The following is a 26,509-nucleotide window of genomic DNA, read 5'->3' as shown; positions in this document are numbered from 1 at the left end:
TCACCCATCCACTCTCTAAATCCTGGGCCAACATGGCTACAACACTGCATTAAATATTGTCACATTTGACACTGGTAGTAAGGAAGAGCCAACACTCAACTTGTTAGTAAGAGACAGAGGTTGTTACTTCTGCAGAAGGTTGAAGGTCACTCTAAACATCCTGAATACTGTCATGCTGTTGACAAAAAAAGCATCTTTCAAATTTTAAGTTGATTATTATGCATTTCATCCCGAGTGGGATAAAACAGGCAATTTATAGTTTTATGTTCTTTTAATACTACTACATTACATTTCTGTAACAGCTTTCATTCAAGGATCATAAAACACTCACAGACATTAACTAATTAACCTTTCCAACTCTCCTGTAAGTTAAAGTTATCTAGGTATCACTTTACCTGTCACAAAAATACAGCAATCCCAGTGGATAAACAGGAATGGGAATTTAAAAACGTAGAAAGTAATTACTTCAATTGGAATTTGTCCAGAACAATGCAGTTAACACCCCTACTCATGAGAAAAATGCCATAGGGACTTCATTTCTGACAAATGGTGCAGACCTTCATTTTACATCTTATCTGAAAAACAGTGAATTGGACCAGACCTGATGGATCACTAGATTAACTGCATCCTGGTAATGGCCTCAAATATGCTCCAAGTGTAGTATTTTCAGTGCGTACAGACTAAGTATTTTAATTTTTTATTATTAGGTTAATGAGCAGAGATGCCAGCCAAGACTGAAGCCCTTTTGTGCTAGGTGCTATAAAAACTGTAGTTTACGGTCCAAATAGATAAAACCAAAGAATGGGAGGAGAAAAAGAAACACAGAGTGGTGAAATGATTTGCCCAAAGTCACACAGCAAGATGGTAGCAGAGCCAGGTAGAGAACCCAAGTCTCCTGAATCCCTGTCCAGTGTCCTATCCATTGAATCACACCACCTTGTTATTGTCTGTGCTTTGTTTCCTCTCTCAGCTTACCATCAAGGCGAAGGTAAAGGAAATTTCGAAAAGCAAAATAGTCTTCCATAATGGTCATGAGGGATGTCATTTGACAGAAGAGAAGCACACGGTGATTAGTGGCTCGCAACTTTGGTAGAATACGATCAAGTAGTTCAAACTTCCCTGAGGCCCGATAAAGCTCAGCTCTGTTTAAAAGAAAAATAAAACACAATAAAAACGTTAACAAGCCGACTTCTAAAACTGTGTTTCTAATAACGCTGGCAGGTGTTGAGTTGGAAAGATTCCTTTATTCTGCCAAAGAATTAACAGTAATTTTCTCTCTCTAAAATTGTTATTGAATGAATGCCGAGATTCCAATATATATTTTCTAGAATTGGTTTTTAAAAAAAATGGAGTGGGGGGAATTATGTGAATTTTTAGAAAAAAAGAAGTTTCCCTTTTTTAAAAATTCAAAGCTCATTAAAATTTCATTCACATCCAGCATCTTCCTTTATATAAATCCAGTACTTTGACTAATTTTTCTTCAAGCAAGAGACATTTCTTGAGTAGGTAATACAATTTCATAGGTAAATAAGTGCTTGCTGGATCTGCTTTCAGTCACTGACAAGCCTGGAGCCATAGGTCAAGTTCACAGGTAATGTGTAAGGTACTATTAGTCTGTCTCCCAAAGTCATCCTAATAGCAACATACCAATGTATAATCAAGCATAAATCCAAACTGGTGTAATTTACACTCATGGACTGGAAAAGGGCTGAGGAATATGTAAGTTTAAAAAGGGGGCAGATTCCTTTAACCTGAACATCCTTTTATTACTAGACTCCTTTTGTCAAATACCTCAGCAAGTGAGTTGCAAGTCAGATTCAGCAAGCTGAATCCAGGTTTGTGTAAGAGGGGTTTAAGCTACATGTCAGTAAAAGGGTGAGAGTATAACTAGGGAACCTAACTTAGGTTAACAGCCACATGATAGACAAAAATGATACTCAACTCCCTCTAAATGTGCCATATAGCTTTAAAATAAAATTTCCCATTATGAACTGCATCTTTATTAAGACTACAGGAGGAGGAGAAGGCGGGTGGTGGTGGTCGGGGACTCTCTCCTCCGGGGGACTGAGTCATCTATCTGCCGCCCTGACCGGGAAAACCGAGAAGTCTGCTGCTTGCCAGGGGCTAAGATTCGTGATGTGACGGAGAGACTGCCGAGACTCATCAAGCCCTCGGATTGCTACCCCTTCCTGCTTCTCCACGTGGGCACCAATGATACTGCCAAGAATGACCTTGAGCGGATCACTGCGGACTACGTGGCTCTGGGAAGAAGGATAAAGGAGTTGGAGGCGCAAGTGGTGTTCTCGTCCATCCTCCCCGTGGAAGGAAAAGGCCTGGGTAGGGACCGTCGAATCGTGGAGGTCAACGAATGGCTACGCAGGTGGTGTCGGAGAGAAGGCTTTGGATTCTTTGACCATGGGATGGTGTTCCATGAAGGAGGAGTGCTGGGCAGAGACGGGCTCCATCTTACGAAGAGAGGGAAGAACATCTTTGCCAGCAGGCTGGCTAACCTAGTGAGGAGGGCTTTAAACTAGGTTCACCGGGGGAAGGAGACCAAAGCCCTGAGGTAAGTGGGAAAGCGGGATACCGGGAGGAAGCACAGGCAGGAATGTCTGTGAGGGGAGGGCTCCTGCCTCATACTGGGAATGAGGGGCGATCAACAGGTTATCTCAAGTGCTTATATACAAATGCACAAAGCCTTGGAAACAAGCAGGGAGAACTGGAGGTCCTGGTGATGTCAAGGAATTATGACGTGATTGGAATAACAGAGACTTGGTGGGATAACTCACATGACTGGAGTACAGTCATGGATGGTTATAAACTGTTCAGGAAGGACAGGCAGGGCAGAAAAGGTGGGGGAGTAGCACTGTATGTAAGGGAGCAGTATGACTGCTCAGAGCTCCGGTACGAAACTGTGGAAAAACCTGAGTGTCTCTGGATTAAGTTTAGAAGTGTGTGCAACAAGAGTGATGTCATGGTGGGAGTCTGCTATAGACCACCGGATCAGGGGGATGAGGTGGATGAGGCTTTCTTCCGGCAACTCACGGAAGCTACTAGATCGCATGCCCTGATTCTCATGGGTGACTTTAATTTTCCTGATATCTGCTGGGAGAGCAATACAGCGGTGCATAGACAATCCAGGAAGTTTTTGGAAAGCGTAGGGGACAATTTCCTGGTGCAAGTGCTAGGGGAGCCAACTAGGGGGAGCGCTTTTCTTGACCTGCTGCTCACAAACCGGGTAGAATTAGTGGGGGAAGCAAAAGTGGATGGGAATCTGGGAGGCAGTGACCATGAGTTGGTTGAGTTCAGGATCCTGACGCAGGGAAGAAAGGTAAGCAGCAGGATACGGACCCTGGACTTCAGGAAAGCAGACTTTGACTCCCTCAGGGAACAGATGGCCAGGATCCCCTGGGGGACTAACATGAAAGGGAAGGGAGTCCAGGAGAGCTGGCTGTATTTCAAGGAATCCCTGTTGAGGTTACAGGGACAAACCATCCCGATGAGTCGAAAGAATAGTAAATATGGCAGGCGACCAGCTTGGCTTAATGGTGAAATCCTAGCGGATCTTAAACATAAAAAAGAAGCTTACAAGAAGTGGAAGCTTGGACATATGACCAGGGAAGAGTATAAAAATATTGCTCGGGCATGTAGGAAAGATATCAGGAGGGCCAAATCGCACCTGGAGCTGCAGCTAGCAAGAGATGTCAAGAGTAACAAGAAGGGTTTCTTCAGGTATGTTGGCAACAAGAAGAAAGCCAAGGAAAGTGTGGGCCCCTTACTGAATGAGGGAGGCAAGCTAGTGACAGAGGATGTGGAAAAAGCTAATGTACTCAATGCTTTTTTTGCCTCTGTTTTCACTAACAAGGTCAGCTCCCAGACTGCTGTGCTGGGCATCACAAAATGGGGAAGAGATGGCCAGCCCTCTGTAGAGATAGAGGTGGTTAGGGACTATTTAGAAAAGCTGGACGTGCACAAGTCCATGGGGCCGGACGAATTGCATCCGAGAGTGCTGAGGGAATTGGCGGCTGTGATTGCAGAGCCCTTGGCCATTATCTTTGAAAACTCGTGGCGAACGGGGGAAGTCCCGGATGACTGGAAAAAGGCTAATGTAGTGCCCATCTTTAAAAAAGGGAAGAAGGAGGATCCTGGGAACTACAGGCCGGTCAGCCTCACCTCAGTCCCTGGAAAAATCATGGAGCAGGTCCTCAAAGAATCAATCCTGAAGCACTTAGAGGAGAGGAAAGTGATCAGGAACAGTCAGCATGGATTCACCAAGGGAAGGTCATGCCTGACTAATCGCCTTTTATGATGAGATTACTGGTTCTGTGGATGAAGGGAAAGCAGTGGATGTATTGTTTCTTGACTTTAGCAAAGCTTTTGACACGGTCTCCCACAGCATTCTTGTCAGCAAGTTAAGGAAGTATGGGCTGGATGAATGCACTATAAGGTGGGTAGAAAGCTGGCTAGATTGTCGGGCTCAACGGGTAGTGATCAATGGCTCCATGTCTAGTTGGCAGCCGGTGTCAAGTGGAGTGCCCCAGGGGTCGGTCCTGGGGCCCGTTTTGTTCAATATCTTCATAAATGATCTGGAGGATGGTGTGGATTGCACTCTCAGCAAATTTGCGGATGATACTAAACTGGGAGGAGTGGTAGATACGCTGGAGGGGAGGGATAGGATACAGAAGGACCTAGACAAATTGGAAGATTGGGCCAAAAGAAATCTAATGAGGTTCAATAAGGATAAGTGCAGGGTCCTGCACTTAGGATGGAAGAATCCAATGCACCGCTACAGACTAGGGACCGAATGGCTCGGCAGCAGTTCTGCGGAAAAGGACCTAGGGGTGACAGTGGACGAGAAGCTGGATATGAGTCAGCAGTGTGCCCTTGTTGCCAAGAAGGCCAATGGCATTTTGGGATGTATAAGTAGGGGCATAGCGAGCAGATCGAGGGACGTGATCGTTCCCCTCTATTCGACACTGGTGAGGCCTCATCTGGAGTACTGTGTCCAGTTTTGGGCCCCACACTACAAGAAGGATGTGGATAAATTGGAAAGAGTACAGCGAAGGGCAACAAAAATGATTAGGGGTCTAGAGCACATGACTTATGAGGAGAGGCTGAGGGAGCTGGGATTGTTTAGTCTGCAGAAGAGAAGAATGAGGGGGGATTTGATAGCTGCTTTCAACTACCTGAAAGGGGGTTTCAAAGAGGATGGCTCTAGACTGTTCTCAATGGTAGCAGATGACAGAACGAGGAGTAATGGTCTCAAGTTGCAATGGGGGAGGTTTAGATTGGATATTAGGAAAAACTTTTTCACTAAGAGGGTGGTGAAACACTGGAATGCGTTACCTAGGGAGGTGGTAGAATCTCCTTCCTTAGAGGTTTTTAAGGTCAGGCTTGACAAAGCCCTGGCTAGGATGATTTAACTGGGACTTGGTCCTGCTTTGAGCAGGGGGTTGGACTAGATGACCTTCTGGGGTCCCTTCCAACCCTGATATTCTATGATTCTATGATTCTACAATGCAGACCACAAGTTACCAGGACTTTTGAGGCCTGCATATTGGCCTGTTGCACAGCTCCTATTAGGTGGCAGATGAAACCAATGTGCAAGACAAGAAAAGCCAAATGTCACTCAATACATAAGCAGGAATCTCGCATACTTTTTTGGGACAGGGAGGGAGTCAAGTGGAGAATGTAAATGAGCTCCCCAACCCTTAGGCAGTAGTAAACCATGTTCTGGGTTTATTCCTCTGCTGGGGATATGCCAGGCATAAACGTTAGTACACTCTGTGTTATGATAAAGAACAGTTACTTATCCTAGTAACACTTATCCTGTGACATTGTACTCAGTGTGGATCCTACTGTAGGAGCCCATGCACCTCTTGCATGCAAAACTGGAGTTTCTGTTAGAGCCACACATGCACACTGTGCTGACTCATGATTGCATGATTCCTCCCTCAGTTCTTTGGCAATCCAAAGCCCCTGTTGTTGGAAACTCTGAGAAGAGGGATGGAGGGTGGGTCATGGGATCCACACTGATTACATCTCGAAGAACCAGCTATTGTAGGGTAAGTAAACATTCATTCTTCAAGTATGTTTCAGTGTAGATCCCACTGTAGCCAACTGGCAAGGAGTATCTCCTCACGAAAGGGGGCATCAGGTGCATCAGCAGAACGACGACTGAAATACCACTCTCCCTAATTTGGCATGCAGCCTGGCTGCCACATCAAGTGCGGACTTGAAACCTGGCTGCGTGTCAAGTGTTTAACAAAAGTTAGTGGCTTGCTCCATATAGCTGCCTTGCAGATCTCAAGAAACAGACTGAAGATGCTGCTTCTTGCCCTGATGGAGTACACCTTGATGTGTGGAGGGAAAGGTTCACAAGCCAGTTGATAGCAGGTGGAAATATGTGTGGTCTACTTATTGCAGAAAATCTCTGCAACAAGATCACTTAGCCTTTTGATGCACCAGATATGGCCACAAAGAAGTGGGGAGACAGCCTGAAAGACTTCACTCATTGAGGTAACAGAGAAATGATCTGGAATTGTCAAAACTATACATTGTTCAGTGCTGTTTTGGCAAAGTAATCAATTGATTTAGATGGCACTTCCAAGACCACCTTAGGGATGAACTTGGGGTGTGATTTCTAAATCACAGTAGGTTCTAAAGTTTTACATTGTTCTGTTTTGAGTTCAGTTATGTAACAACAACAAAAAAAAATCTACATTTGTAAGTTGCATTTTCATGATAAAGAGATTGCACTATGGTACTTGTATGAGATGAATTGAAAATTACTATTTCTTTTATCATTTTTACAGTGCAAATATTTGTAATAAAAATAATATAAAGTGAGCACAGTACACTTTGTATTCTGTGTTGTAACTGAAATCAGTATATTTGAAAATGTAGAAAAACATCCAAAACATTTAATAAATTTAAATTGGTATTCTATTGTTTAACAGCCCTAGTTCAGATACTTGGTATTGAGCTTTGTGGTGAACAAGTCTATGACACGAGTCCACCCCAGATGTAATACTGGGTCTAGAATGGTTTTCTGTATCAACCATTTGTGGTTGGATACCATATGCCTGCTCAGGAAGCCTGCTAGGACATTGCTGACCCCTAAAAGATGTAGAACTGTTGGGATCATTCTGTGTTGATACCATGCCCAAAGTTTAATGACTTCCCGGCAAAGAGGTGGACAGTCAAGCACCCCTTCCATGTTTGTATATTGCATCCCAGATGTGCTGCCAAGATTTGCATCATGGAGTTTCACAGATGCGCAGGAACGCTATGCAGGCCAGTCTGATGGCTCTACATGGGAACATCATGGAGAAGAGTTTTCAGATCATCCCAAGACCATGTGCCTTGCATCTGCAGATTGTTCTGGTGGACACCCCAGCCCGTCCTTGATGAGTCCCTGACAAGAGTCATTGTTCGGAAGGGGACTGAGAAATATGCCCCTTTTCTCAGGTTCACCAGATCTAACCATCAAGCAACGTCCCACAGAACTTGAGGCTACACTGTGATCCTCCTGTTCACATGATGTCTGAATGGGGTGTCTACAGTCCTCAGTCACAGCTGTAAAGTCCCTATATGAACTCTGTCAAGTTGTGTTGCATGCGTGCATGCTGATATGTGACCTAAAAGTCCCAGACACAAACATATTGTTGTCAGTGGACTTGTCTGTAGGTCATTTACCACTGGTTGTCCGCTGACAGGTAGACTCTTGCCAATCTGGACTCTATTAAAGCCCCAATGAACTATAGTGCCTGTGATGCTGCAAGAGACAATTTATCATAGTTTACAAGGACTCCTAGTTAAGAGAACAGGGACAATATATATTGTAAGCCAGTCAGTTTTCTGAACCTGCCCTGATCAGCCAGTCATCCAGGTATGGGTAGGTGTGGATTCCCTGTCTTCTTAAATGCACTGCCACTACCACCAGGTATTTCATGAACATTCTCAGTGTAGCGTAGACTCCAAAGGGTAGAACCATGTACTGATTCCCAGTGGGCCCAACCATGATTTTATGTACTTCCTGTGGCCAGGGTGGATAGCTATGTGGAAGTATTCATGCTGCAAATCAAGAGCCAAAAACCAGTCTTGAGCTTCAAAAGATGGAATGATGGAGGCAAGTGTTCCCATCCTGAAACTCAGACAGCGTATGATCTCTAACACCCATCTGTGTGATGTCAGGGCAGACCACACTCAGTTGAATGGAGTGAGGTGGCTTCATGCTCTCTCGACTGGGACTAATGTGGCGCTCTACCATTTTGTCAAATTTGCTGATGCATCAGAAGTAGTGGAGTGTGTTGCCAAGGAAAAGAGAGGCTGGTACCTCTTGTTTGGATCTCAGATGCTTTTTGCCATCATATTCTGTTTGTTCGGGATGGTAAGACAGTGTGCATTGTCTCATTTGAGGTGAAGGGCAACATGGAGCCACGGTGTAAACCCCCAGAGTGCAGGATAGCTTTGGAGTCCTTCAGTGCATACAGAACACTGTCTGTCCTCTCACTTCACAGCTGTCAGCCCTCCAAAGGCAAGTCCTCAGTCATGGCCCGCATATCTCTCATGATGCCCAATGCTTGGAGTCACAATGCTCAGCACATGATCACCAGAATGGCCAGCATCCAATATTTTCATCATCACCTGCAAAGACATCTTGACACTAACTGGACTTCCTTAATTATGTCCAAGCATCTTTCTGCTGTCACAAGGGAGCTTTGTGAGGAGGCACGTTAGCCAAATATGACTTCTAACATGGGACAAGGTAACGTGGTGCGGCAGTTAGCATGCAGCCATAGCAAAGCTGAGGAGTACAACGTCCTCCCAAACAGATCGAATTGTTAGAGTTCCTTGCCTTAAGTGTGTTTTTGCTTGACCTTGATTTCTCTTGCGTGATCAATGCAACTAAGGAGCCCCAGTTGGTATGAGTGTAGAACTCAACCTCAAAGTGTGTACCTGGTACCTCCTCTCAACTCACTTCACCATGGTGTTAATTCAGCTGATATCTGCCAGAAGGATCTGTCTGGATTGAGCAGCCCCTCTTAATAGGGAGGATTGTCCTAGCTGGACCAGAGGCTGACAAGACATCTAACAGCTTATGAAATTTCTCCAGGATGATCCATGCCTCAATCTCCATAGTTTCAGTAAACTTCACAAGGAGCTAATGAAGTGCTTTAAAGTTGTCTTGCTCCGGTACCAAGGATGCCACCTCATCTGTCGATGAAAAGCAGATATACTTCAGTGTCAGACGGGGCATTGATGTTGCTCTGCGCCTGCATCTGGCTCTTCCTGGTAGAGAGGAGCCTGTGGTAGGGATACCACTAGGGAGAGAGCTATTCCTTTTCCTCCATGCCTACAATGGCAAGCTACCCCTTCCCTCTGCCCCCACAGTAGGGCCACGCTGGCATACCATAGGAGTATGGTTGATTTGCTGAGTGTCGGCCAGTCAGTGCCAACCTCAGTGGACTGATCAAGGTAAAGATCTGTAAGAGAAGCCTGTAGGGTTGTGGGCCTCAAGGGAGAGGGCTCTCTACTTGATGATGGGGTGAATGTGTCCTGGTGATGTGAGGAGTAAACCCCTTCCTGGGGTTGTTCCAACATGTAAGGTGCTCTCGGTGGGAGAGTCTGTATGGTTGCAGGTGACTCACTGGTGGGCCACATTCAGCTGCAGTCCTATCCCCTCCATGAGGCTGGGGTCAAGGCTAAGGACTGCATCATTGGTACTACTGGAGTTTGCTGCATCAGAAGCTGCTTCTTCCCCGAGCCCTCAATCCCGGGCAAGGATTGGTAGACTTCTCCCCAGAGGCTTCGATATTTGCTCTTATGAAAGGATACCGAGCTCCTTATCAAGCTTCTGCTTTAAGGAGTCCTCTCTGTGACTGACTTCAACACCAGAGGTGTTCGTTCTGGCTTCAACATTAATGTCGAGATCAACTTTGAACTTGGAACATTCCTCGATGCCATCTTCTCTGTACTAGTATGAGACACTGCCTAACAGCTCGATGGCACATTCGATGATGCTGGCTTCTTCACTAGTAGGGTTCTGGAACTCATTTCCTCCGGGTCTGATGAGACATGCATGGATTGTTCCAGAAGATGGGGTTTCAACCTCGCATCTCGTGATTTCTGTGTAGGCACCTGCTCAGAATATGCAATTCCCTCAGGCAGAAGAGATATCTACTATGTCCATTCCTCAGGGGTATTAGGCCACTGCAGTATGGACAGGTTTTGAAGCTGGCAGGTTTTAAATCTGTCATAATAAGGAGCTCAGCACAGTGGAGTATGACCAGTAGAGTTTGGTCTAGATAGGTTGGATCAGTTCACGGCAGTGGCACACAGTAGATTAGAAGTGGTTCTGAAGACTTTGGAAGATACCAAAGAAGATTAGCCTGAGCTAAGAACTAGTGGGTTGCACATTTGCCAGGTCCTGTCTTTCTGCCATGGATGGTAAGAAAACTGAGGGAGGGTTATAGCTGCCCCACTGTTCATGCCCTCATACAGAAGCACAAGGAGGGACAGTGTACATGGACTTTGAAAACTCATGGCGATCAAGGGAGGTCCCAGAAGACTGGAAAAAGGCTAACGTAGTGCCCATCTTTAAAAAAGGGAAGGAGGAGGATCCAGGGAACTACAGGCCAGTCAGCCTCACCTCCGTCCCTGGAAAAATCATGGACCAGGTCCTCAAGGAATCAATTCTGAAGCACTTAGAGGAGAGGAAAGTGATCAGGAACAGTCAGCATGGATTCACCAAGGGCAAGTCATGCCTGACTAACCTAATTGCCTTCTATGACGAGATAACTGGCTCTGTGGATGAGGGAAAAGCAGTGGATGTGTTATTCCTCGATTTTAGCAAAGCTTTTGATACGATCTCCTATAGTATTCTTGCCAGCAAGTTAAAGAAGTATCGGCTGGATGAATGGACTATAAAGGTGGATAAAAAGCTGGCTAGATCGTTGGGCTCAATAGGTAATGATCAATGGCTCCGTGTTTAGTTGGCAGCCGATATCAAGCGGAGTGCCCCAAGGGTCGGTCCTGGGGCTGGTTTATCATTAACGATCTGGAGGATGGTGTGGACTGCACCCTCAGCAAGTTTGCAGATGACACTAAACTGGGAGGAGTGGTAGATCCTCTGTATCCTGTCCATACCCTCCAGTGTGACCTAGACAAATTAGAGGATTGGGCCAAAAGAAATCTGATGAGGTTCAACAAGGACAAGCGCAGAGTCCTGCGCTTAGGATGGAAGAACCCATGCATTGCTACAGACTAGGGACCGAATGGGTAGGCAGCAGTTCTGCAGAAAAGGACCTAGGGGTTACAGTGGATGAGAAGCGTGATATGAGTCAACAGTATGCCCTTGTTGCCAAGAAGGCTAACAGCATTTTGGGCTGTGTAAGATGGGGCATTGCCAGCAGATCGAGGGATGAGATCATTCCCCTGTTTGATATTGGTGAGGTCTCATCTGGAGTACTGTGTCCAGTTTTGGGCCCCACACTACAAGAAGGATGTGGAAAAATTAGAAAGAGTCCAGCAGAAGGCAACAAAAATTATTAGGGGGCTGTAGCACCTGATTTATGAGGAGAGGCTGAGGGAACTGGGATTGTTTAGTCTGCAGAAGAGAAGAATGAGGGGGGATTTGATAGCTGCTTTCAACTATCTGAAGGGGGGTTCCAAAGAGGATGGATCTAGACTGTTCTCAGTGATACCAGATGACAGAACAAGGAGTAATGGTCTCAAGTTGCAGTGGGGGAGGTTTAGGTTGGATGTTAGGAAAAACTTTTTCACTAGAAGGGTGGTGAAGCACTGGAATGGGTTACCTAGGGAGGTGGTGGAATCTCCTTCCTTAGAGGTTTTCAAGGTCAGGCTTGACAAAGCCCTGGCTGGGATGAATTAGTTGGGGATTGGTCCTGCTTTTAGCAGGGGGTTGGACAAGATGATCTCCTGAGGTCCCTTCCAATCCTGATATTCTATGATTCTATGCTATTCAAAAAACTCCCATCTCACATTCGTGAGGCATATGCACAACCAGAGTAGATCCACACTGACACAAACTGAAAGAAGAATTTTGTAAACAGATACAGCAAGGAGCAGAAATCCTTTCCACCCTACTCAATCCTTGTGATTTTAGTGGAGGAAGCGATCCTACTCCCAATCGCTTGTCTGAAGGTGATGGAAATCACACACACTCATTGCCATGAGCCGCTCCTATTAATCATTTGCCAAGCTAAACTCCATCAAGTACCCAGCCACTGGAAGTTATCTGCAAAACACAAGGCTCCTTTAAAAATTCAGCCAAAGAAAAACCTGCTCCTTATTTAGATGTTGGAATAGACATTGAACCTGCCCTAATAGTCACAAAAGCCCAATTGGAGCCTGGGAAGTCTCTAGTTACTACATGAGTACCAAAGCAGCTTTAAATTGCTGCTTCCAAGAAGGAAGCAGCCCTTTGGAATAAGCAGCAGCCTCTGAGACTGCATAACTGCAGATGACGTGAAGAACCATTTAGAGTACAGAGAAAGTTTTTAATTGATTAGAGTCTATAGGGTCTATTAGGGAAAATACATTACTTCTAACTGTAAAATTGAATTTGTTTTGCAAACTGCTTAGTTTTGATAACACAACTATTGAAACTAACACAGCATCCTGCCCAATGGTTTCATTACAAATATACAATGAAGGAAAAAAAGATTTACCCATTGATAACACCACTTGAATAGCCCAAGTGTTCAGCAAAGGACTCCTGCAAATAATATAAGTGGATTATTAGACACTGAGATTATACCGTAATCCAAAAACAGCACTATAATTATCTGTTGAATGCTAGGGTTCAAGTCTCATTACCATTCACACACCCCTTGGAGTCTGCCTTATGGTACAAGTGTGCTGTTATTTTCCACTGTTGCTTAAAATGCATGGCTTGTCGGAATGATTTCCCTCAGTGTGCACTTTACCAGATTACAACTACAGTAGAACTTAATTTGCACTAATTACTGGGAGACCCATTTGGAAATTATTGAATTTTGTGAATTAGCAAGTGAGCAAACAAAAAACCCACAATGATAATGTATCGACAAAATGTACTTTGTTCATTTACTTTGTGAACTGTAGCTTCATTTTAATTATTTAGAATAATACTTCATAACGTACTAGTACATTTATGTTTTGTAAAAACAACAAAGGCACAGTAATGAGACAACTTACTGCTGCACGGCTATTAAATTTTTGCTAAACAATGGGGAAAGACCAACTTTTTTGGTGAGCTTTATGAAGGATTAGCAGAGTGGAATTAGTGAGATTCCAATGTAAGGGCATTTAAAACCAAAATTTATATTTCATGTTTTAGGCAAGTTTACATATACACTACATATAACTAATGGAATGAAGTCTTGGAGTCATGTTGAACACAGAAATTCGGCCTAAGAAGTTGATAGCCCCCCAAAAAACAAGCCCCTCATAAGTCATTTAAAGATCCAGCTGAAAATCTGGTGACTCCTCTCTTCCCAGTTATACTGCTGATAGGCATGCTGTTGCATCCACATCACCTATGCTGTTATGCCTACACAATCATGTGTGAAAAGAAATCCAGAGAAGAGGAAAAATTGAGTGGACAGATGGACATTTGGCCCTCTGGCTAAGAGCACTTAAGTTTGTACCATGGGAAAATTGGGCTGTAATATACATATATTGGCCTCCACAATCACATTTTTAAGGAACTAGCCAGAGCTCAGAAGCTGAATCCTGCCAGGCAGATATACCATATACATACAGGTCCCTGACTGTTTTTATTTCTCTCAACTAATATAGCTGAGATCTGCAAGAACTCTAAAGTTAAGGGGACTCTGAGGACACCGTAGAAATACTGCCTAGCCATAGCAGTAACCAAATGAGTACATTCCCCAAACTTGCCACTTCCAGAACAAGTGACAGTGGCAGGGACTTTCCCTACCACATATGCCTCAAAATTAAGAGAGAAGAGTGTATTTATTCAGTAGTAAGTATCAAGTTTTAGAAAGTTTCAGAATCACTCCAGCTTTAGTAAATTGCAAAGAATAGATAAAAATTAAGACTTGAATGAAAATCTAACCAACGCCATATTCATGTGTAATTCTCTAACCCTGGTTTTCTATCAGATTAGCCGTTCATATAGAAAAGACCAAGCAAACTGAACATGACAGCCTTACCTCAATATGCTGAAACATATATGGGTGATTGCATATCTTTCTCAATTGCATGATAGTGTTCATAAGAGTTTTCGCCCCACCTTTTCCCTAAGGGAGGGAAAAATACAAGTCAAATGGCAAAACTGAATTGCTAATTAATTGAAGATTTTTTAAAATCTTAATTTTTAGGGGGGCATTCTATATTTCTACACCAAAGTTGAAGGCCATCTTGTGCAATGAAATGTCAGAGTTGAACATGAAACTCCCTGAAGAAGCTATATAGTAAAATGAAGTTGTTTGTCCCCTCAAGTCCATGTGCAACCTCCATTGTCAGAGGGGGTGTGGTCTAAGAGAAAAAGGTATGGAAGACCTGAAAGCCATGGAAGTGTAAGCCATAGAAGTGTACTGGGGCCTGTGGTTTGTAACTAATTACAGTGGTCATATTGGGAGGCAATGTTTGTCTGCCATCTAGATTTATGAGGCCACATAGACTATGTGATGTCTAAACCCTACAAGTAGGGCATGATTCTGTTCAGCTGTTTCTCATTCCTATAGTGCCTTCCTTTGGCAGTTACTTGAATCTATCTATTTCTCTGTCAACCACAAGAACAACACATGGTTCTAAGAAGCTAAAATGCTCTAGAAGTAGCTAATAAGGGATGATGAGTCTTGGGTGGGGAAGGGAAACTAGTACTGGAAATTGGAGTGGGGCGATAGCACTGACTGGACAAGAAGCCTGGGAACCAGGTGGGCAGCAGGAGGATTTAGAGACTCCAGAGGAGTGAGAATAGGACTTTTGGTGTGCTTTTCAGCACTTTTGATAAATAACCAGATGCAGCCCATGGTGCCACAATCCCAGTTATTTTACTCAGGATTCCCTATTAGGTTTCAGCCATTGAGGGAGGGTTTGTAACACTGCACCCAGAAATGCATCTTTACAATTATATATCAAAAATAAGGTTAGGTTTTGCATTGTGAACGGAGAACAAAGACAATTTTTTTTATTTTTGCACAAACATTTCAGTTGCGGGCAAATTCTCTTCCCAACTGACACACCTGCAGTAGGATATCCCAAAAAGTTTACTTATTTTTTTAATAAGCAGGCTGGTGTGGGCAGTCATGCATTCAGTAAACACACCGCCATAATGTATTGTTGTTAAGTATTATAGTTCCCTTTGTACCTTCTTGTCTTTCTCGGAGCCATCTGTGAGGAGGATTCCCTTCGCTTGCATATGACGGTAGAGAATCTTCTGAAGAGCTGACATGTCGCATTTGATCACATATTCAACCTAGTATGAAAAATAACAATAGGTAAATGAAGCACAGAGTTTTACCAGACTATAATAATGTTAGGATGATTTAACTGCAGGTCTTTCCCCTCATAGGAACACCTGTATCCCAGCAACATCTTACATCTCCCAGGGAGAAAGAGAGAATTGCAAAGTGATCACCCACACTCTTGGAATCCAGATCCACTCATTGTAATGGTTGTCTCCAAAGTTTCTTTGGGTTCCCTGTCTGCTGTAAATTGTTTGGTCTCTCTGAGCATGAGCATTCAATGATGTTCAGCAAAGAAGCCAAAAAGAGAGATTTTTATATTTTCTCTTTCTATAATTATACAAGGGCTCTCAAAATGAACGGCCAATAACTTGTGAATTTTCTTTATTACACTTGCGAAATATTTTTAAAAGATCAATTGTGGTTGTATACCTGTCACAAAACAAATGAGATTCACTTTCAGCCCTAAGTATAACGACATTTAAGAACGTTTGGATGGAAATATATATTTTCTTTTCTAAACATACAGATAAGAATGAGAGAACTGTTTGCAATTATAGTAAAGTATGGTGTAACCCCAAAAATTCAACTTAGGTAACACTGGCTGAACTAACTCGTCTTTAGTTTGTTCTGATCATGTATCAGTATCAAAGCCAGTAATACAGGTAGATTTTTTTCCTACATAATTTGAAACACACACACTTTTCTACAAAATAACTCATGCATAAAATCTGGCTTGGTATATGCTCTCTGCGTTTTTAATAATTAGACTAAAAATCATAATTTGCACTCAAAGCCATATTAATGGCTAGAAAACTTGCAGGATCTGATTAAAAGTAAATCAGCAAGCCACCTAATGTTTAATAAGCTTATTAAAATATGATTGGGTTGTTTTCAGCTCAGAGGATCAGGAGGATGAGGTCACAGATGAGAGGGAACTGAATATTCATTTAGTAGCTTCTTTACCAAGAACCTGTCAGACAAGATGGAACTGTCAATAGCCATCTTGTGTCAACAATTCCAATGCACCACACTGGACTTGAAAACTTTTTTTTTAAAATAGGGGGATACAACCACAACTCCCATAAACAAATACAGTTAAGCATTTTATCAATCCCTCTTTTTTAATAAAGCTACCGACTACAGTGGCTCTCGCTGACAGTCAACAGGGAGAAATCTGAACTGCAATACAAATGTAAATAATGGGATTGTACTGGTAAGCAATTCAGTCAAATCTCAAATCTGAGTATGTTCCAAGCTAAAATTAATCAAAAATGTTGCAAAGGGGGCTGGTATGAATACTGTATGTTGGGAGGGAGGAAGGCATAATAGCAATAATGTTCACAACACTTAATTAAAGATGTGCATTATATGTCCCTTTCATTAAATAAATTGTACTACTGAGCTGGTTTATATCTTCAAAATGCTGATCCTGATCAATGTTAGTACAATGTCACAATAAAAATCATATAACAAAATATCCCTATTACTACTTACCTTTAATTGTTTTGGGTTTAACTGGGGAGTCAAATATCCCCCAAACTCCATATTTGAAGCCAGAGCTGAATTTTACAGCTGCCCCCTCTGTCTACAGTGGGACAAACTAAAACCCCAGATTCCTTCTCCCACACAACTTTCATTTGGACTTGAATGCTGTGGTTCTCACCTATTTATCTTTCAGCATTTGTGCTGTTTGCATTGTGTTCTGATAAGACAGAGATAGTTAGACTGTGGCAGGCCAGAGAGGAAGAGGTTGACTGAAACATCTTCCCCACACTTGCACAGCACTGGCAAGCCCCACTTGGTAACCAGAGATCCATAAAGGCTCTGACTATTTCTTGTAATTAACACAGTACGTACTGAAATAAATGTGCCAAGAAATTTATCTAACATAACTAAATACGAAGTCTCCTTGTTGCTGATTATTTAGGAACCAAAGTTCAATCTTGCCAGTTTTTCCATGTACTTCAGTAAGAACAGAACTGGGTCCACAGTAAGCAAGGACCCACTGTGTCACATTTACAACATGAGATGCTGGCGGAATAACAAAGAAAATTAACAGAAAGACATTTCCAAAATCTTTATGTTCTGTTTTGATTGAATTCATCCATTTGCCTCTATATTTACAGAGTTAAGTCTCGGGAGGCTGAAAAGCAATGGAGGCAGGAGTACTCCTCTTGACCATGGCCTGGAGAAACTTGTGCCAGACAGTCACGCCAGAACGGGCGAGCAAAATGGGTGTAATTCAGGACTCCCTTATGCTCCCAGGCTACTTGGGTACTTGCCCTCCTGAAGGCTGGCTTCCAGGTCCTGGAGCTCTCTCATTCCAAGCACAGTATAACAGATTGCTAGGGCAGCATTTCTTCTGAATCACACTCTATATTTACAGGCTGCACATAGCATAGGAAGGTTTATATTGGAACTGCCTGTGACTTCTGCTTTCCAGGAGTTAGATCCACCTCCCGCATATTGCTACCTAGTTTTCTCTGCGTGTGTGATCATTACTAAGGAAGTCAATGGAGAATTTACACTCTACCTTGAAATACCCTCGGTATTTTAATTGTAAGAGCCTAAGATTCATGTTCTAATCAAACTGAGCTTCACGTATTTTAAAAGAAATGTGAGGAAGCAAAGCCAGCCTATAAACTGCTTCTCTCTAATTAAGTCCAGGTTAGTTCTGTCTTCTCAGTAAGGTAATGGAGATAGTAGTCCACATATTGCTAACTATTGTGAAGTTTGGTTGTGACATATCCTCTGCTATCTGCCACATTGATCTTGTGTAATGCAGGAATGGCAAAAAATAGTTTTCAAGGTTCACTTAATATCGATGCAATGCTGTTCCTTTTTCTCCATCTCTCTCCTCCATTGATTTAACTCCTGAATGTGCTTCAGAGAGCAGAATTTGTGTATATTTCAATCATCTGCCCACTCACACTGATAGAACAAGTTTAGGGGAAGGGAGAAAGTCAAGAGTAATTGTTTTCTTGTGCAATACATTATTTTTTAGGCTTAAATTTAGCTGTATATAACTGAAAAGACAGAAATAGGATCAGCATTTGCACGGGCTTGGTGTGTCAGAAACGCACAAATGGTTGGATTCCTGTATCCTCCAAATTCAGTTTGGGATCTTAACAGGGTGTAAACTTCGGCACTTGCACATTTATACAAAGATAAAGTAACTTAGAGGGTTTATATATGTCTCTTGTAAAATGTGAAACAAACCCTTCCAACTGCAGAAGGAGCCAAGTTGGATTTTTTTTTTTTAGTTATCTGGCTCTGAAAAATTCTGAGATGCATGACAACCTGGTTAAAAGTTGTGTGTAAGATTCAAAAAATTCCACAAGACAGTGCTGGGAAGTTTCTGACTCCCTAATGCAGAATCAGAGTCTGTTACCCTTACTAACATGGGACTTTATGAGTTTCAATTATTTCAACGCAACTACCAGAGAGAGTAAAAGTACTATTTAAGAGAGTAAAGGCGGCAGAATCTGACCCTCAGTAATAAGTCAGGCTGGTTTTTATTAATGCCGTGAATATAAATACTGTGGAAACAAACATTTTAAGTAAACCAGCTTTAGCAGACATGGTTAGCTTTAAGCTGTACTAAAACTATATTATGGACTTTAGTACTGACAGTTTTAGCAAAATTGCCAAACACAGGATTTGGATGAATTACTGAGCATACAGGAATCCTCTGCCAACTTCCGAAGTCCTCACCTGTAGCTTTTTCTTCTTTGTAAAGGGAAATCTTAGTTCATTTAAAGATTTTTCTTAAAAATTAACTGGTGGCTCTAGGAAGTTTCCTTCTGTAGGATAACCTGAACAGCTATATTGTATGGTGCTTTTAAAAAAGAAAAACAATTGTACAAAAATCCCAGACACTGGGGAACAAGTTTTTCATGAAATTCTCCCCCCACAAACCTTTTCTGGCAGTTGAGATTCAACCTCTTTCTTCAGTCTCCTCAGCAAGAAGGGTCGTAATACTTTGTGGAGACGTCTGATGATCAGAATAGTCTCTTCCTCGTTTAAGTCCACCTTCACAAATGTAATTATAAGAGTTACTACAAGATAAATCAGCGAACTGTGTCATATTATGACTATGTGAGAAATTATACCTCATTACAAATACATGTGCAATATTTACCCCATGCTGTACTCTTGTATTTTATTATTAAACAGGACTCCGAGTCCAGAAAGAGAAATTTAAGTGAAGAATTGTAAAGTTGTAATGAAGGTGACAGTTACATTAGGATGATAATTCTGTGAGTACAAGGGACAGTTCAGATGCTATTCCTATACCCTGGATTCCATTTTGTTTTCATCCTACTTTTTATTTCTGATTAGATTTAAGCAAACCATTCCAGTACCCTTTCTCCAGTCATGGCAAATGGAGCATTAAACCACTGTTCAAAGGTGCTGCAGCTCTTGAAAATGGTGGGAAGGAGGAAGTTGAGGAGAGCCCAAAGTTCAGGCAACTTGTTCTGCAGTGGTGTCCCAGTCAACAGAATCCGTCTAGGGGCCACATAGTGGGTGTTCAAGACCTGAGTCAGCTTGCAGTGATGGTTCTTCATTCGATGGCCTTCATCTACTATCATATACTTCCATCGAATCTGCAACAGGAAAAAATTCTGGCCAAGTTAGTGAACTCAGAAAAGCGACCCTTTGACATGGAGATGAGACACTGCCAGAATTAGTGCTAAGAGCTTCCCACCCGCATTAAACAGCAAAAAAAAGGCTGGGTCTTGGCTATTTTAGCTTTAAGGGTAGTTCTTGTTGGGGATCAAAGTCCAATATAGCGTTATCCAGGCAGCAGTGACCTTGTACGTAATGGAGGAGAAACAAACGGAGGCTAAGGTACAACTATATCTGAGCCTGCAACTGCTAACAGCTCATTCCCCAAATTAGGATCTTTCACCAGGTGGTGTCCTTAGGAAACCTAATACTGTAGGGCCAGGGTAGGACTTATTAGGGGAAGAGGAAAAACCAAGAACTTTAAATGAAGTCGTCACAAGTAAAAACTCAGAAGAAGCAAATATATGTTTTCAAACAGGCACATAAGACAGCAACAATACGCATTCCTTTAGTTCAGCCAAATCCTTCCATCTAACTTAAATGTGAGGAAACAAAACAGGGCAATGTAACCAGGGCCATTTCAGGCACCGCAACTTCTTAATGAAGGAAGCCAGCAATGGATGTCACCCCAGGAAATTTCAGCTCCCACCACGGAAGATTTAATGCAGAGTCAGAGCAGATGTTGAAACATGGAGACCAATGCCATCTACAGCCTAAGAGCTGAAGACAAGGAACAAAGGTGGGCAAAAACTGGAGGAGAGAAAAATGCTGCATGCACAATACAAACTGTTGGGATTTAGAATTAATTATTTTTTCATGCATTCAGAGATTTACTAGGTGCCTCCTCAAACGAGTCCAGGCAGCATCTATGCTCCAAAAAGCATGTAAACTACATTGAACATGACAAGTCAGAGTCTTAACAAAAGAGTGAGAGGAAGGGAAAGGAATGACAGAGTGACAATAAGATCACCAGGTCTCTCTTGTTGGTCTGCTTATGTATATCGAGAGTAAAACTAATACCTTAGTTGCACATTTTAAAAATACATCCACTACCACTGAGGCATCAATATTCATGTCAGTTTAAGAGTTTTTAAACAAACAATACTTAGGACACATTTAGATTAAGAAAACTGGATCCTTAGGTGATGTAAAGTTTTCTGGATATAAAATTTAAGGCATAAGTTATTATGTGGTCACAAATAAAAACCACCGCACAACCAGAAATTTTGTAATAGGGGTCAGTCTCTGCCCAGAAACATAGAACTGGAATAGCAGAGGTCACAGATTGAAGATCAGGATAAATACTATTAAAAAGTATAGAGAAGATCCAGGGACTCTGCTTTACAGAACAGAGAAACAAATCTGATCACACCTTCGGGGGAAAAAAAAAAAAAAAAAAAGAGTTCAGGACAGCTGGTAATTTTTAAAGAGATGTTATTGAGGGTCCAAGAGCTAACTATACCAATGCGTAGGAAAGACAGTAGTACGGTAAGAGGCCACCCTGGCTTAACCAGGAGATTATCAATGACCTAAAACTCAAAAAAGAGAGACCCAAAAAATGGAAATTAGGTCAATTTACAAAGGATGAATACAAAACAATAACACAAGCATGTAGGGACAAAATTAGAAAGGCACAAAACAAGGTTAAACGAGGTAGGAATATAAAGGGTAACAAGAAAGCATTTTATAAACACATGGGAAGCAAGAGGAAGACTGGGGATAGCATAGTTCCATTACCAAATGAGGATGGAAGACAATATCAAAAAACTGCAGCAATGGCCCAAGTGTTAGATGCCTTTTTTATTTCAGTTTTCACATACACACACACAAAAAAAAAAAAAAAGATAGCAGTGATTGAACAACTAACAGTGAACATCAGTTTAAATGGGACAGAATCTGAGGGTAAAACATGAAAAGAACAAGTTAAGAATTACTTTGACTAATTAGAAGTCTTCAAGTCAGCAGGGCCTCACGAAATGCATCCTAGAATACATCAGGAACTAGCTGAAGAGATCTCTGAGCCATTAGGGATTATCTTTGAGAATTCATGGAGAATGGAAGAGAGACATAAGAACTGGAAAAGGGCAAATATAGTACTTATCTATAAAAAGAGGAATAAGGACAATGCAGGGAATTATAGACCAATCGTTTTAACTTCAGTATCCAGAAAGATAATGGAGCAAATAAACATTCTATTTGCAAGCACCTAGAAGGAAATATGGAGCATTCAACACCGATTTGTCAAGAACAAATCATGTCAAACCAACCTGACATCCTTCTTTGATCGGGTAACAAGTCTTGTAAGTGGTGGAAAATGGTAGAAGTCATATATTTTGCTTTTAGTAAGGCTTTGATACCTGTCTCATATGACTTTCTCATAAGCAAAACTAGACAAACATAGCCTAGATGAACCTACTGTAAGGTGGGTGCACAACTACCTGGAAAGAGTACTCAGAGTAGTTAGCAATGGTTCACAATTGAGCTGGAAGGGCAAACCGAGTGGAGTCCTGTAGGGATCTGTTTGGGTCTGGTTCTATTCAATATTTTCATAAATGACTTGGATAATGGCATAGACAGTAAACTTTTAAAGTCTGCTGACAATACCAAGTGGGGAGGAGTTGCAAGCACTTTGGAGGACAGGATTAGAATTCAAAATGATGTTAACAAAACTGGAGAAATGGTCTAAATTAAACAGGATGAAATTCAATAAAGACAAATGCAAAGTACTACACATAGGAAGGAATAATCAATTGCACAAATGCAAAATGGAAAATGATTGCCTGAGATGGCATACTGCAGAAAAGGATCTGGGAGTTATAGTGGGTCACAAACTAAATATGGTCAACAATGTAATACTTTTGGACAAAGCGAACATCATTCTGCAATGTATTAGCAGGAATGTAGAAAGCAAGACACAAAAGGTAATTCTCCTACTCTATTCTGCACTGAGAAGGTCTCTACCGGAGTAGTGTGTCCAGTTCTGGGCACCACACTTCAGGAAAGAGGTGGACAAATTGGAGGAAGTCCAGAGGGGAGCAACAAAAATGATTAAGGTCTAGAAAAACATGACCTATGTGGAAAGATTGAAAAAAAATGGGTGTTTAGTCTGGAGAAGAGAAGACTGAGGAGGACAGCGGGGGAAGAGAGACACACACACACGATAAAAGTCTTCAAGTATGTAAAAGGTTGTTATATGGAGGAGGCTGATAAATTGTTCCACTTATCCACTGAGGAGGGGAAAAGAAGTAATGGACTTAAATTGCAGCAAGGGAGATTTAGGTTAGCCATTAGGAAAATCTTCCTAACTGTACATGTCATTAAGCACTGGAACAAATTATCTAGGGAAGTTGTGGAATTTCCATTACTGGAGGTTTTTAAGAACAGGTTAGACAAACATCTATCGGGGATGGTCTAGATAACACTTAGTCCTGCCTCCAGTGCAGGGGACTGGACTAGATGACCTATCGAGGTCCCTTCCACTTCCTATATTTCTATGATTTCTATGGGCAACATAATAAAAGTTTCATGCAAGACACAATTTGGTGACATGGAGGAGGGTTTGCAGTTAAGAGATGACAGAAATCAATTTTTACCTTAGCAAGAATGTGTTTGTCCTTTATTATGTATTCGTATGTAGTTAAAAGAACATTAAATTTTCCACTTCGAAGCTGAGGAACAAGTGAGCGACGCATGGCAGGTGTCCCCTGAAAGAGAAAATAAAATAAAATACAGGATGAAAAAATAATTGTATATAGTCCTCTGCTATTTCTTACAGTCACGGGTTAGCAGAGAAAAGGTGTTTGTATGAGTGTGCTAAAAAGCAAAATCAAACAATGTATTGACATATTCCAGATCCCTTCAGAATGGTTTCCCCAATGAAGACCATGGGAGGGAGAAGGGAAGAGAAAAATTACAGTAACCTCATACCGGGAAACTAGCTGCTGGACTGCAAAGCTCTGTTTATATGGAAGTAGCAGCAGTCAATCTATCTAGTCTCCTTGGTCACTGCTTGACTTTATAGGAACAATTGAAAACGCAGTAGTCTAACATGAAAGTATACAGTAATATACAAAATGTGTCTTATTTATCTTTTGTATTACTCTCATCAGAAACCTTGCAATATGATAATTAACAATTTTCTTCTGCATTTCTCTATTTGTAAGTAATTATGGTTTATTATAGTAACCTGTTTGGGATGATTAACTGTCACTGTTTAGTACATGATGTACATGACAAAACTTTACAGCCAAACAGAGTTTACAGATTAGCTTGGGAAATGTGGAAGAGGAGGGTCTATTTTTCACTCTTTCAATGTTATACACATAGAGAAAGCAAATCAAACCTTGTAAGAAATTTTCACCACAGAAGGAGCCCATTTGTCAAATTCGTATGTCCAGTTGGATAAAGTCCTAGGTAAGAAATTAAGAATATGAACAATTTAGTATCATATCTAATTATGTTTAAATCTAAGGTATTATTTATAACTTTGTCACCTTAATATCTCTTTCACAATGAAAGCTGAGTCCCCAACAAACTTCTTACTTACTCCCATATCTTTGCCTTGAACATGTAGATTGAATATTAAAAAGGAAACATGCAGATTTTGATATGCTATATGAGCTACCTTCATTTGAGATGTGAGGAGAGAACTGATTTGGGAAAAATGTCTTTAAGTCTTAGTTAGAAATCTGTTTTGGCCCTGATTCAGCAAAGCACTTAAGCACATGCCTAACTTTAGGTTCATGTTAACACACCTACTAAAAAAGCGAGAATAGATGGATCTGCACAGAAAAGACTGTCATCTCATGCTGCTCAGCTATAACAAGTAAAACTTTGTTTCAGAGTAGCAGCCATGTTAGTCTGTATCCGCAAAAAGGAGTACTTGTGGCACCTTAGAGACTAAAATTTATTTGAGCATAAGCTTTCGTGAGCTACAGCTCACTTCATCAGATGCAACTTGCAACCTCTCAGATATAGCCCCACAAAGTCCAAGGTAAAAGGTATCAGTGCTGTTAACTTGTGATGATGCACTATTAGCATCCAGCACCACTGTTGTGTCAGTCAGCCAATTATGTACCTTCATTTTTGCACTGAGTGATTTCAACTATACTAACACACTGAATAGTCTTAAAGAAAGGCTAAAGGAACTAGTAAAATACTTCAGGTCTCAGCTCCTCCCCTTTATAAAACTTAAAAAAAGACAATATCAAGTACTTTAAAAACATCACGTTTCAAGTCTCCATTGTACTCTTGAAAATCGATAGCACAACTTCCTTCCCCTTGAAACCCTGTTTTAGTAACAGGGCTCTCTCTCCAGTCATGCATTTCTCTGTATGTTTGATCCCGGCATCACTAGTGTCAATAGGATTGTGCACAGCTCTGGAAGTTAATTAATGGTTGCTGTAGCAGAGCCAGAAGGTGGGGCACTTCAAAGTAGACCACATAAGGAATAATAATATTGTGCTAACACCTATAGACCCCAAACAACAGGTAACTTTCTTAGCAACCTTCTAATTAGAATGCCAAAGCCACTCCACAGCCAGTTGTAAGATATGTATCACTTAGGGACAAAACAACACTACAGAAGTTTTACAATACTTGTGTCAAGGTTCCTTCCCCACTCTGAACTCTAGGATACGGATATGGGGACCTGCATGAAAAACCCCCTAAGCTTATTTTTACCAGCTTAGGTTAAAACTTTCCCAAGGTACAAACTATTTTACCTTTTGTCCCTGGACTTTATTGCTGCCACGACCAAGCGTCTAATAAAATATAATCGGGAAAGAGCCCACGTGGAAAAGTCTTTGCCCCCAAAATCCCCCCAAGCCCTACACCCCCTTTCCTGGGGAAGGCTTGATAAAAATCCCCATCAATTTGCATAGGTGAACACAGACCCAAACCCTTGGATCTTAAGAACAAGGAAAAAGCAATCAGGTTCTTAAAAGAAGAATTTTAATTCAAGAAAAAGTAAAAGAATCACCTCTGTAAAATCAGGATGGTAAATACCTTACAGGGTAATCAGATTCAAAACATAGAGAATCCCTCTAGGCAAAACCTTAAGTTACAAAAAGACACAAAAACCGGAATAGACATTCCATTCAGCACAACTTATTTTATCAGCCATTTAAACAAAACAGAATCTAATGCATATCTAACTAGATTGCTTATTAACCCTTTACAGGAGTTCTGACCTGCATTCCTGCTCTGATCCCGGCAAAAGCATCACACAGACAGAGAGAACCCTTTGTTCCGCTGTCCCCCTCCCCAGCTCCCCGCAGCTTTGAAAGTATCTGGTCTCCTCATTGGTCATTTTGGTCAGGTGCCAGCGAGGTTATCTTTAGCTTCTTAACTCTTTACAGGTGAAAGGGTTTTTTCCCTCTGGCCAGGAGGGATTTAAAGGTGGTTAGCCTTTCCTTTATATTTATGACAACTTGATAATGTTTCTTTAAAGCAATCTGTTTCAAGAAACCAACAACCAGAGACCAAAGTAGAGCACA

General features: G+C 41.7%; 1 protein-coding gene across 8 annotated transcripts in view; it reads right to left on the bottom strand.

The window, feature by feature from the left end:
- SMARCA2 (SWI/SNF related, matrix associated, actin dependent regulator of chromatin, subfamily a, member 2) overlaps positions 1-26,509 on the bottom strand; it is a 176,673-nt gene that overhangs the window by 75,870 nt on the left and 74,294 nt on the right. For all 8 annotated transcript variants that reach the window (XM_038401726.2, XM_038401720.2, XM_038401725.2 and 5 more), the window contains 8 exons: positions 24,355-24,421; positions 23,606-23,716; positions 19,808-20,050; positions 19,362-19,475; positions 15,344-15,451; positions 14,184-14,270; positions 12,696-12,742; positions 976-1,142 (listed from right to left, as the gene is read on the bottom strand). In XM_038401726.2, the coding sequence (XP_038257654.1) occupies positions 976-1,142; positions 12,696-12,742; positions 14,184-14,270; positions 15,344-15,451; positions 19,362-19,475; positions 19,808-20,050; positions 23,606-23,716; positions 24,355-24,421 (944 nt within the window). The remainder of the gene's footprint in view (positions 1-975; positions 1,143-12,695; positions 12,743-14,183; positions 14,271-15,343; positions 15,452-19,361; positions 19,476-19,807; positions 20,051-23,605; positions 23,717-24,354; positions 24,422-26,509) is intronic.

This window comes from Dermochelys coriacea, chromosome 5, assembly GCF_009764565.3.
Source record: "Dermochelys coriacea isolate rDerCor1 chromosome 5, rDerCor1.pri.v4, whole genome shotgun sequence".
In the NCBI taxonomy this organism is placed as follows: domain Eukaryota; kingdom Metazoa; phylum Chordata; order Testudines; family Dermochelyidae; genus Dermochelys; species Dermochelys coriacea.
The sequence above is the reverse complement of the archived record's forward strand: the minus strand, read 5'-3'. Positions and strand labels throughout refer to the sequence as shown.